We start from the raw sequence: 13026 nt of genomic DNA on the forward strand, positions 1-13026 counted from the left end.
ACAATAACCACACTCAAACCCAAACCCTAGTCTACCCTGATCTCACAACTTTTTGACTTATCAACGCATCTATAGTCAAATAGCATGGCAACACTTATTATCTTAGTTATCAATCCCTCTCACGATGTGTATAATCACTCACAGTAGAAGATAATTAAGACGAAGAGAAGGGTTATGTTGGAGATTATGAACAGTATTGGGATTTTGGCCCAAATGTTATCTCTTCATCTATGGCCCAATACCAGCATGTAACCGGCCCATCTTGGAGCAAGCCCACACTTGAAAAAGCCCACGTGGAGAATTGGTCTTGACCCAATTAAGGGGTCAAAACGTGAAAAACGATTAATCTCTCCACCGATATACCGATTCGGCTCTCTGCTTTTTTTTTCCTCTTTTCTGGTCCGATTTCTCCGCCTGAAATCTGTGACACCAGTATCCCGATCCCTTGGCTTCCGTTGAAGTCGGTTCTTGGGGGCTATTAAATAGACCTCTTCTTCGTGAGAGAACAGTGACCAAGAGAGACCAAGAAAATTCAACCTACGTTACACCTTGTTCCAAAATCTTTTCTTTGTGATTGATTCGACTCTTTGTGAGTCTCGACTCTTTGTGAGTGTTTGGGTGTTGGGTTGAGTGCTGTGTGTGTTTGATTTATTCGAACTCTTGGTTCTTTGTGAGTTGGGGTTTTTTCGGGTTTTTTTTGGTTCGAGATCAGAGAGTGATTTTGGGCTGTTGGGCTAGTTCCGGTGGGCGCGTGGCTGCGGCTGGTGAGTCTTGGACGAGGACGAATGGGAATTGAGACTGAGCCGGGAAATCGAACCATCGTCGGACCTTCCCCATTGCAGAATTTACATTCTGCCTACGGTTCTATTTTCTTTTTTTTTTTATTAATTGCTGCTAATTTGCAACTATTGCAAAATTCTTACTTCTGATTATTATAATTAGGAGTTTTTTGGATTTGTTTAATAATTCCTATATTCATGCTTATTTGTTGCTGATAGTTGGTTTTACGGTAATTGGTAATTGGTGTCATTTGATATAATTGTTATTTGATTGTGTTGATTTAGTATATTATATTATATTTTAATAGTTTCTTATAAAATATGAGTATTTTGATTTTGTGTGGTTTGTCTTCTCCGGGCGGATACCCAACAGTGGTATCAGAGCGTTGTTAAGGGTCCGTCCGGAGCGGCGTACGAAACCCTGGTCCAGGGGTTTCGTTCAGGTATAAATTTCTACTCTTGGTGAGTTGATTGATTCTTTGTGATAATTATACCTGTTATTGGTGAATCTTGGTGATTCTTTGTTTATTGCTTCCGCTAATATTTTGTGTGAATCTGTGTGATTCTTTATCTTTGTGATATTTGAAATATTGGAATCATTGTGATCCGTTTTTGCTCTGAAATTGTGAATCTTTGTGATTCTATAATTGTGTGATTTTTTGAAAAAAAAAAAAATTGTGAATCTTTGTGATTCGATTTTGCTAAAGTTTATTGAATCTTTGTGATTCTCTTGTGTGTTGATCCTGCTGGTATTTAATCTTGGTGATTTTGCTATCTTTGTGATACTTGAATATGGGATCTATGTCTATGTTATCTTTAGCTCCTTTCGATGGAAAGGGTGATTTTTCTATTTGGCAACAAAAAATGAAAGGTATTTTAATTCATCAAAAATGCTTTAAAGCGATTTCTCTAAGTGAGGAAGTTTTTATAACTGTTGCTAAACGTGAAGAACTTGATGATCTTGCTTATTCTGCTATTATCTTGAATCTAAGTGACTCTGTGATTAGAAAAGTAGGAAAGCATGATTTTGCTAGAAGTTTATGGGATAAATTGGAAGAGCTTTATGTTGAAAATTCTTTGCCCAATAAAATGTTTTTGCTTGAAAAGTTTTTTGGATTTAAATTGGACTCTCGCAAAAATATTGATGCTAATATTGATGATTTTACCAAGTTAGTTCAAGATATTAAATTAACTGGTGATAAGAATATTGATGATTATACCCCTATTGTGCTCTTGAATGCTATTCCTGATGTTTATAATGATGTTAAGTCTGCTATTAAGTATGGTAGAGATAAAATTACGTTAGATACTGTGATCAATGCTTTAAAAAGCAAAGAGCTTGAATTGGGAATTAATAGGGATAAATCATTTAGTGAAGTTAATTTTGCTAAAGGAAGTCAGTCTAATCGTTTTCAAAACAATAAGGCTTCTTCTAGTCAAATTGATCAAACTAAGAAAAAGGGTGGAGATTGGAGTAAGTCGAAGGCTAATCCTAATAATAGAAGGTGCTTTAATTGCGGTGACCATAGTCATTTTATTAGTGATTGTCCCAAGCCTAAGAAAAACCAACATAGTGATCAAGCCAATATGATTTGTGATGGTGGTGATGTATTCTAATGTGTTAGAATATTTGCATTACTTTGTGTTTTGCTTGGTTTTTTGCATTACTTTGTGTTTTGTTTTTTAAACTTGTACTAACTTTGTGTTTTGAGTGCAGGTAGTGTCTTACGGCAATGATGATCTCGTTTTTCCCCTTAAATGTCCCGATGACTCATTTGGGCCAGGTGGAGATTATTGGGATTTTGGCCCAAATGTTATCTCTTCATCTATGGCCCAATACCAGCATGTAACCGGCCCATCTTGGAGCAAGCCCACACTTGAAAAAGCCCACGTGGAGAATTGGTCTTGACCCAATTAAGGGGTCAAAACGTGAAAAACGATTAATCTCTCCACCGATATACCGATTCGGCTCTCTGCTTTTTTTTTCCTCTTTTCTGGTCCGATTTCTCCGCCTGAAATCTGTGACACCAGTATCCCGATCCCTTGGCTTCCGTTGAAGTCGGTTCTTGGGGGCTATTAAATAGACCTCTTCTTCGTGAGAGAACAGTGACCAAGAGAGACCAAGAAAATTCAACCTACGTTACACCTTGTTCCAAAATCTTTTCTTTGTGATTGATTCGACTCTTTGTGAGTCTCGACTCTTTGTGAGTGTTTGGGTGTTGGGTTGAGTGCTGTGTGTGTTTGATTTATTCGAACTCTTGGTTCTTTGTGAGTTGGGGTTTTTTCGGGTTTTTTTTGGTTCGAGATCAGAGAGTGATTTTGGGCTGTTGGGCTAGTTCCGGTGGGCGCGTGGCTGCGGCTGGTGAGTCTTGGACGAGGACGAATGGGAATTGAGACTGAGCCGGGAAATCGAACCATCGTCGGACCTTCCCCATTGCAGAATTTACATTCTGCCTACGGTTCTATTTTCTTTTTTTTTTTATTAATTGCTGCTAATTTGCAACTATTGCAAAATTCTTACTTCTGATTATTATAATTAGGAGTTTTTTGGATTTGTTTAATAATTCCTATATTCATGCTTATTTGTTGCTGATAGTTGGTTTTACGGTAATTGGTAATTGGTGTCATTTGATATAATTGTTATTTGATTGTGTTGATTTAGTATATTATATTATATTTTAATAGTTTCTTATAAAATATGAGTATTTTGATTTTGTGTGGTTTGTCTTCTCCGGGCGGATACCCAACAAACAGTGTTACTAATCTCTCTCTCGAAGTGATGTATCTATAGACATTGTAGCAACGGGAGGAGATCCAACAACAGTGTCCGAGATTAATGCTCTCCATGTACGGCAGAGATTCCGGGAAACAACATGGAAAAGGAAGAAGGTAGAGAGAGAGAGAGAGAGAGAGAGAGAGAGAGAGAGAGAGAGAGAGAGAGAGAGAGAGAGAGAGAGAGAGAGAGAGAGAGAGAGAGAGAGAGAGAGAGAGAGAGAGAGAGAGAGAGAGAGAGAGAGAGAGAGTTGGCTCCTCGTGGGAGTTGTCTCGCTGCGGGTTGTGGTACCAAGCGAGTTGGCTCCTTGTGGGAGTTGTCTCGCTACGAGTTCGTAGTACCGAGCGAGTTGGCTCCTCGTGGGAGTTGCCTCGCTGCGGGTCGTAGGATGGAGCGAGTGGTCTCCTTGTAGGAGTTATCTCGCTGTGGGTTCGTAGAAACCGAGGGAGTTGACTCCTCGTGGGAGTTGCCTCGCAACGGGTTATATGACTGAGCAAGTTATCTCCTCGTGGGAGTTTTCTTGCTGCCGGTTGTAGTATCGGGCGAGTTGGCTCCTCGTGGGAGTTGTCTCGCTACGAATTGTGGGAGAGAGCTAGTGGTCTCCTCGTGGGAGTTATCTCGCTGTGGTTATGAGACCCGAGGGAGTTGGCTCCTCGTGGGAGTTAACTCGCAACGGGTTATAGGACGGAGCGAGTGGTCTCCTCGTGGGAGTTATCTCCCTATGGTTTCATAGACGCGAGGGAGTTGGCAGAGCAAAGCAGATCAGTAGCTTGACAACTTGATGATCCTGAGGTACCTGCGATCATAGAACACATGAACTAAGCCGGGGGTTGATCCGGCGGAAACCCCTCCGACGCTCAAGTCAGACGTGCTGATCATAGAAAATAGTCCAGAGAATACAGTTGTAGTATTGCTCAGTTAATAGGACGTACCTTAAGGAATGAGTTCAAACCTTTATTTATATCTTAGTTGAGATTGTCGGGCCCGAACCTTACTTGAAGGTGATTGGGCCTCGGTGATAATGGTCTTCGATATTGGGCTCGTGGCCCAGTAGGTAAATAAATTGTAGGCCCATTGGGTTGGCCCAATTAGGCATATCATATATATATATATATATATATATATATATGCTTGACTAGGGGTATTTTCGTCATATTTTGAAAAAAATCCAATGTGAGGGGGGTTTTTGTATTTATGTGTAGTAAGAGGGGGTAAATGATACAAAGTCCATAGTACAGGAGTGTTTTTGTATTTAACCCTTATAAAAATTGAAAAAAAGTACCATCAAAAGATAGATCTCAATGAGAGGTATCAAATGGTGGGTAGCCCGTCAAATTTCCGACTGACGGAAAACAAATTACACCTCTGAAAAGACCTTTCATCGTTCAATTACGCACGCATTGTAACATGACTGCAAAAACAGATCCACAGCTTCAAACGCATGAAATCACCACCACAAGAAAGATCTTGATGAGAAGAATCTAGCTGTAGTTAAACTATCAAATTCCAACTACTGGAGATAAAGTTATGACTTCGAGAAGCACCATCGTCAGTTGGAGACCTATGGGGCGGAAATTCAGATCTCAAAGTGGAATAGAAAAAAAGAGACGATTGTGAGTTAGTTAAGGTTTAAAACTGATTATATAAGGGTAGTTTAGGTACTTCAAGTCGCCCAGTGGTATATCAAATTTCGAGAAAAAAAAATCAGGCGTAGAAATAAGAGTATAATCTTCTTGGTATTTAATTCAAAATATTTCTAATTGGAGGGCGGTCCATCAAATATTTCTAACATGAATTAACTTCCTCGGAACATGGATTAATAGCAGTCATGGGAATTGTTAAAGTCTTGCTGATACAAATAACTCAACTCTTTGTATCCAATTAATATATTCAAGTCAAGTACACCAACGGTCGTGGTTTGAAAAGTACCTGAATAAATAAATCGAAGAGAGAACCCTAATTTATCCAAACTCAAAGTAGGGCACACACATTTAGTTTTGAAAGGAACCACCATGTCTGTAACACCAGAAGGAGATGGTTTGTCAATTTCTCTATAAATTCTCTTATTTCTTCTTCTTCTTCTTTTTATTTTTTATTTTATTTTTTATTTTTTTTATATGTAATATAAACTATATTAATATATTGCTACTGTTCGAAGTGACCATCATGGAAACAAGAGAGGCATCACCTACACATTTTTTGATCAAGACTGAATCTTTCTACAAGTCTGGAATGGACAAATTCGAAACCAACGAATTTGTGGCTGGAGATTACAAATGGTATATATATAATTTGCCATATGGCAAATTACGGCCACACCAGAGTTATGTTCGAATTACGAAGACCCCATTCCTATTTGTGTAATTACAGCCACCCATCTCAATTATGTATTATCTTACGAAAAAGTCCATTCAGAGGTAAATTTAGGGATGTTAAATGGTAAAATCGAACCAAAATTTCAGTAGGCTAACATTTCATATCGTTTACCGAACTGAATATACGATTTGGTTCGGTAAGTAACGAATTATATGAATTTTATGTAAAAATATTCAAAAGGAATGGGTGGCTGTAATTACCCAAATAAGAGGGTATTTTTTTCGTAATTTGGCCATACCTCAGGAAGTACCGTAATTTGCCCATATATATATATAATTTGCCCATATATATATATATATATACATATATATATATATATATATATATATATATATATATATATATATATATTAGTAAGTTTATAGGTAATTGAATGAGACTTGAACTTATACAGGAGACTAATAATCCATCCAAATGGAGATGGTACCGTAAAGTATTGCGACTACGTTTCAGTATATTTGGCTATGGCGGATACAAGTTCACTGCCAGCTAATTGGGAGGTTAACGTTGTATTCAGCATCTCTCTTTAATCAGATTTCAGCCAATTATCTTTGTTCACTAGGTATATATTATTTTTCCTCTCATCTCTTAATTAGCCCTCTAAATTTACGGTACTAAAATTGCATTTTATAATTGGAAACAGGAATAACAAGACGTTTCCTAGCAATGAAGTCGGAATGGGGATTTTCAAAATTTATCTCTAAAAAGGTTCTATCTGAACCCTCAAACGGATACCTAATCGATGATACATGTGTGTTAGGTGCTGAGGTTTACATCGTGAAAAAAGAAGCCGCCATTCAACTTCTATCTTTGAACAATTTTGATTTTCCTTACGAACGTAGTTGGAAGATTACTAACTTTTCCAAATTGCGAAATCTTTGGGAATCCGAAGAATTCACAGTTGGAGGCCACAAATGGTACTTTTGTTTTGCTAGCTTTATTTTGTGTTTTATTCTTGCACTTATTTGATTTTTTTTTTAATCGAGTACTTTTGTTGATAAATTAAGGAATATTTGGCTTTACCCAAAAGGAAATAGCGAAGGAGTTGGCACCCATGTGAGCCTGTATTTGCTTAATGCTGGTTATGAAAGAGTACAAGCAAGTTATACCTTATGTATCAGAAACCAGGTTTCTGATGAACACAAGAAACTAACGAGTAAGTTCCAACATCGATTGGTGTTTGTAAAACAGGTGTCGTTGTTCATATCATGGTTGACTCTCTCTCACGAAATAATTACATCCTTTTTCTTGCAGAAACAAATCACTTGTTTACACCTTCAAGCAGTTCATGGGGATGGCCTACATTCATGGAGATTGCAACTATGAATGATCCTAAAAAGGGATTTATTGTCAATGATTCTTGTCTTGTACATGTTGAAATCTCATCTGTCGGGGACGCTGCACAATAATCTTCGTTTTCTCACTCTCTCTCTCTCTATATATATATAGAGAGAGAGAGAGATTTATGCACCCGTACATTTATACATTTACAAGGAAGCTTTTTGGCGTGAACAAGAAAATCTGTTCTTACATGGTGACAATAGAATTTTGAGTAATACCTAACCTTGTTCGATTATTTTTTCAGCTTAAGAATTTTTATCTTGTGATTTCAACGTATGGATCAGTACACAATCAATGAAGTTTAAATAACCTAAAATTGCGTGGAGAAATCTCACATCTTCGATCTGTTTAATGAATGACAAAAATTGTACGAATACTCTTTCGAATTTTTCTTATTCTGAGAACTCTAAATTAAAGTGTTTGTAATGACTCGTTAAGTCTGCAAAACTACACAATTTGTTTCTTTTATTTCTTTCTGGTAGTATTATATAGGGCAAATTTTACTTTCCCCGCTTGTACTTTGGCTCGGTATTATTATACTCTATTTTATTCTCAATTACATCGATTTGCTCCCGCACTTGAAAAATTATCTCGATCTGGCCCTCGATGTTAGCTGTCAGACATTAATCTTACCACAGTTCAGTCTAAGCTTTGAAATTACAAAAACGTCACCCCTGACAGTTTAAAATAATTATTAAAAGTTGTCAAACCTCTACCAATTTATATACAAATATAAAAGTTTTGTGTACAATACATTAAACCACCAACAACCCCCCCCCCCCCCCCCATTTGTTTAATCATTAATGCGTTCGGTTCCCCCAGACTTAAAATTTTGACTCTGCTAATATTGTTGCAGATCCGATCAGCAGACTTTCCTCTTTCGATCAGCTAACTTTCGTGAAGTCAAATAAATCAAGTGAACTAAATCAAGTCAGCGTAATCATGTCAAACAATCAACGTTCCGACGACTCCCCTATGCCATGAAAAACAATCAAGTCAGTTAAATCAAGTGAACATTTCAAAACTTAACTAATCGAAACTACGACAACCCACCACCACAAAAAATGTTCAGTCAACTCAGCTAAATGAAGTCAGCTGATCAAAGTTCCAGTGCGATCCGCCGCCGTCGTCACAAAAATAAGTAGATTGAATCAAATCAGCATAATCAAGTTAACTAATGAAATGTTAACTAATCAAAATCGGAGCACCGACGAATAAAAGATAATCTAAATTCAAAGAAAATTATTAACTATTCCTTATCATATCATTAAGTGATGAAAATTATTTTAGTCTTTCTAATGTTTTCTTTTCCTAAATTCAAGACACATATATTGAGATACTTAATACTCGCAAACCCAAAAATGACTGATAATAAGGAACGGAGAGATTAATTCAACGAGGACTATGTCTACATGGTTCAAAACTAATATCAATTTAGACTTGATGTTACTTCAAGTGTTATCCTAGTGTTATCATTATTATACGGATATCACTTCTGATTTCTGCGTTTCTTTGGTACTTAGTTATTATATGTGTTTTGGGTGGTTAAGTGTAGATTATCCCCTTCTGTTTGGGTAATTACAACCACCCCTCAACTATAAATCTTCTTACATGTCTACCCTTGCGGTTTCAAATTTAGTGGAATCCTCGAGATTATATGGAATATTATCACTTTTGTAACCATTTTATCCCATTCGAACTCCACATTTTAAAGTAAGATGATCATAATATGTGTTTTTTGGGTTGTATATATAAGATTGTGGTGCATCAGAAACTGTATTTTTACACAAAACGAGTATAAATTAGAGCACATTCCACGAAATCTAGTTGATTAAGTAGAATTTGACACCATAAGGGTGGAGGTGTAAGAAAAAATCATAGTTGAGGGGTAGATGTAATTATCCAAACAAGAGAGGTTTTTTTGTAAATTGATCATACATCAGGGGTGGTTGTAATTTATCCTTTTTTAATTAACTAATTAAGACTGATAAGGGGCAAAATTAATAAAAATGCAATTAATATTTTATTGGAACTCTAAAATGACAAATATTTTGGGACATATAATAAGGGACATATAATAAGGGACAGAGCTGTTCAACACGAAACTGGTTCAACTTCTCATACATAGTTCGATATTATATTGTGCAGCTGTCACATAAGGGAGATTATTGTGCAACGGCTCGGACGGATATTTCAATATCGAGATGTAAACAGTCTTTGACGATGAATCCCTTCTTAGGATCATTCATATTTGCAAGCTCCGTGAAAGAAAGCCATCCCCAGTTATTGCTAGAAGCTGAAAACCAGGTAGTAGCTGCAAGACGAATTCAAATGTGTTGTGTTTCATGAGAGAGAGGTTCGAGAAACTATTATTATTATTATTATTATTATTACAGTTCAATTGAAGAAACATTTATATTGTGTCCTAGCTATACATAAGTGGCAGAATGGACAATTAACGTGAAAACGGAAACAAAAAGGAAACACGGTATTGCTGTTAAAATGTACTTACTAGTACGTTCAATGTGTTCATCAGAAAAGTGGTTTTTGATCCATACGGTATAACGTGCATTGACACTTCCGGAACCAACATAGAACAAAAAGACAGACACACCTCGGCCAGCTGCATCTCCATTTCCGTTTGGGAAAAGCCAAATCCGCCTAAATTTATCAATAAATTTAAAGCTGTTATTTGTATCAAACGAATCCGAATACTGAACGAAATTGAAATACAATTGTAATACTAAAATAAAAATAAAAAAAAAAAATTAAAAAAAAAAAAACGAACCATTTGTGGTCTCCCGCACAGAACTCTTCAGACTTCCAAACGTCTCCCAGTTGGGAGAAGTTTGAAATCTTCCAATCACGCTTGTAATGAATTTCGTTCTTCAACGACAAACATCCAGTGACTGCACTACTTTTGACGACGAAAACCTCAGCACCAAACACACAATTGTCATCGACTAGGTATCCGTTTGATGTATCGGACAAAACTTTCTTAGAGATAAATTTTGAAAAGCCCCATTCGGACTTAATTGCCAGGAAACGTCTTGTTATTCCTGTTCATTTAATTGGTAAATAATTATTTTCAACTGTGGATGAAGGTAAATGTTTTCTTTTTTTTTTGGTAAATTATAGCTACCCTAGAGGTATGATCAAATTACGAAAATTCCCTCATGTTTGGATAGTTACAAGTAGAACCACCTATCAACTATAAATCTTCTTACATATCCACCCTTGCAGTGTCAAATTTAGTTTAATGAGAGATTTTTTTCTTAATTTGACCTTATCTCAGATGTAGCTGTAATTTACCTTTTTTTTTTTTTTTTTCCTTAATTCTAATCCTATTACAAATTGGGGAACTAGGATAGGATTCGAACCCTAGACATCTACTTAATAGTAGAGACTACATATATTGACTCTCCTAATACGAGTTGGTAATTGGAAAACACTTTCATCTGATGAATAACATAAAAATTAATAATAAAAAATAATACCTAGTGAAGTAAGATAATTGCCCGAATTGTGATTATAGAGAAAGATGCTGAAGACAACATTGACCTCACAATTTCCCGGCAGTGAAGTTTTGTCCGCAATAGCCAAGTATACAGAAACATAGTCGCCATCTTTTCCAACAATGTCGTCTCCATTAGGATAGATTATTAGTTTCCTGCATGTTCATATTATCATAGATTTTTCTTATCCAACAACTAATTTAGTTCATTATATATATATACATACCAGTTGTGGTCTCAGCGACAAATTCTTTCGTTTCGTACTTGTCAATCCCACAGTTTTCCAGTAAAGAGAACGATTCGATGGTGAACAAAAAATGTGCCGGTGATGCTTCTCTTGTTTCCATGGCCGTGTATTCTGACAGCAGCAATATAATCAAATAAATTCAGACCTGAAGGCATCCTCTATATATATATATATATATATATATATATATATATATATATATATATATATATATATTAAGAGAAAGAAAACAAAACAGTTATACCATGTACTGATGATGCTGCTGATGTCACAGACATAGACATGGTGGTTCTTGTTCGAGTAATTGTGTGCCCTAGTTTCTTTTGAGTTTGGAGAAATTAGGGTTCTGTTTATTTTGTACCAAGATTCCGTGTCCTTCGATTTACTTGCCTTGTATTGAATTTGAATTTTGGTACAATACATTCCAAACATTTATAAGTTTGACATTCACTTAACCTATATTGCTGTGGTGTAAAACAATTAAGAGGGTGTTTGGCTAAGCTTATAAGATGTTAAAAAAAGCTTATAAGATGTTTTAGAGCTTATAAGTTCTTCTAAAGTGTTTGGTAATTTTTTTAAAAAAAGATCTTATTTTTCTTAAAATAAGCTGTTGGAGAGCAAATAAGATCTTTTTTAAAAAGTACCTCTACCCCACATTTTTATTTAAGATCTTATACTGAGTAAAAATATGAAATAAGATCATTATCCAAACACTCTAAAAATTAATCTTAAAAATAAAATGTAACAGCTTATCAGCTCTTAAAACATCTTATCAGACGTAGGAGCTTATCAGCTCTTTAAAATAAGCTTAGCCAAACACCCTCTAAATCGCAACCAGGGCCGGTTTTGAAGGGTAGGCGGTCGGTCACCTAGGGCTCCCGAAAGTATTGATCATATCAGTATATTTATCAATATTAGTATCAAGGTTGTAAAAAAGCGGTGAGACACCGACCCACGATGGTGCGGCGGTGATTAATGGGTGATAAATCGGAAATAAATCGGTTTAGAAGTTAATATAATATATTTATAGATATTATTTATAAATACTCAAAACATATATAAAAAGATATTTAAACATAGTTATGTCTCCATCATGTATATATCCTAATAACATAATAAAATTTTAATAATAATAAGATCATAATACATAAATATCCTTATAAAATACAAATAAAAAAGCAATTTTTTTGAATTTACATTTATTCTTGAACATTCCTGGCATACATCATTAGTTCTTTAACTATAATATTTAACATAAACAAGATAAAGCATAAATTTATATTTTTTTATTAAAATTCCAAACTTTTATTTTGAATTATTAAAAAAAAAAAAAAAAAACCGACTTTTGCCACCGAAGTTTGACCCACCTTAAAGGTTTGACCGCCTCAGACTGCCTAAAACCGCCTCACAGGCGAAAATCGATTTTTCAAACCTTCACACTAAAATCTTAAAGGTTTGGGACTGCCTCCGCCGCCGAGACCGATTAATCGGCCCCCTCGGTCGATTTTTAGAACACCGATTAGTATTAGTGTCATTTTGACATCTAAAAAGTAATTTTGTTTGAATCCTGTTCTGATTTAATCTATTTAGTTATTATCATCTATACCTTCTTTTTTTTCCAAAATAATAATGTTCGACAATTTTGATTAATTTTTTATGGGCAAATTACCAAAACCCCCTGAGGTAAGCCTAAATAACGAAAATCCCCCCCATGTTCTCGTAATTACGAAAACCCCCCTGAGGTATGCAGACGTCTTACAAATCGCTCTAACGATGTTAGACTCGATAGAATCTTTTTGATTCTCCCGAATATTCCTCCGATAATACCAATTTTGCCCTTGTACACGAAATTACCCTTAGGGGGGTAATTGTAAGCATTTTATTTAATGAGGGGTCATTATGAATGTACAAAATAATTATTTTTCTTAAATTAAACCCAAATATAATCAATCATTATGAATGTACAATGTATTTTTATTGGATTAAAAAAAATCA

The 13026-nt window shown here is 35.6% G+C and overlaps 2 protein-coding genes across 3 annotated transcripts; one reads left to right on the plus strand and one right to left on the minus strand.

Moving 5' to 3' along the window:
• Positions 1-201: 201 nt before the first annotated feature.
• On the plus strand, positions 202-7504 carry LOC105953894 (MATH domain and coiled-coil domain-containing protein At3g58220). Of its 2 annotated transcripts, none has more exons than XM_088820980.1 (6): positions 202-3668; positions 5711-5831; positions 6323-6490; positions 6572-6845; positions 6936-7084; positions 7183-7504. In XM_088820980.1, the coding sequence occupies exons 1-3, from the start codon at positions 3653-3655 to the stop codon at positions 6456-6458; spliced, it is 273 nt and encodes a 90-aa protein (XP_088677106.1). In that variant the 5' UTR covers positions 202-3652; the 3' UTR covers positions 6459-6490; positions 6572-6845; positions 6936-7084; positions 7183-7504. The 2 variants fall into 2 exon arrangements, with proteins under 2 accessions (XP_088677106.1, XP_088677105.1); XM_088820979.1 differs by lacking the exon at positions 202-3668 and adding an exon at positions 3694-5589.
• A 1930-nt stretch (positions 7505-9434) lies between these two features.
• On the minus strand, positions 9435-11131 carry LOC105953893 (MATH domain and coiled-coil domain-containing protein At3g58270). Its single transcript, XM_012977574.2, has 4 exons — positions 11011-11131; positions 10058-10328; positions 9782-9930; positions 9435-9583 (listed from the first exon to the last, which is right to left on the minus strand). Exons 1-4 carry the CDS (start codon positions 11129-11131, stop codon positions 9435-9437), a joined length of 690 nt encoding a protein of 229 aa, XP_012833028.2.
• Positions 11132-13026: the final 1895 nt, after the last annotated feature.

This window comes from Erythranthe guttata, chromosome 7 (genome assembly GCF_056151865.1).
Source record: "Erythranthe guttata isolate IM_541 chromosome 7, IM_541, whole genome shotgun sequence".
Taxonomy (NCBI): domain Eukaryota; kingdom Viridiplantae; phylum Streptophyta; class Magnoliopsida; order Lamiales; family Phrymaceae; genus Erythranthe; species Erythranthe guttata.

Coding starts and splice junctions, on each gene's coding strand:
- LOC105953894 (XM_088820979.1), top strand. CDS start 5,565: ATGTCTGTAACACCAGAAGGAGATG. Junction 5,590..5,710: donor TGTAACACCAGAAGGAGATG/GTTTGTCAATTT, acceptor TACTGTTCGAAG/TGACCATCATGGAAACAAGA. Junction 5,832..6,322: donor GTGGCTGGAGATTACAAATG/GTATATATATAA, acceptor GAACTTATACAG/GAGACTAATAATCCATCCAA.
- LOC105953893 (XM_012977574.2), bottom strand. CDS start 11,131: ATGGAAACAAGAGAAGCATCACCGGCACATTTTTTGTTCACCATCGAA. Junction 10,329..11,010: donor TGTCGCTGAGACCACAACTG/GTATGTATATAT, acceptor TTAAATGAACAG/GAATAACAAGACGTTTCCTG. Junction 9,931..10,057: donor TGTGCGGGAGACCACAAATG/GTTCGTTTTTTT, acceptor TGATAAATTTAG/GCGGATTTGGCTTTTCCCAA.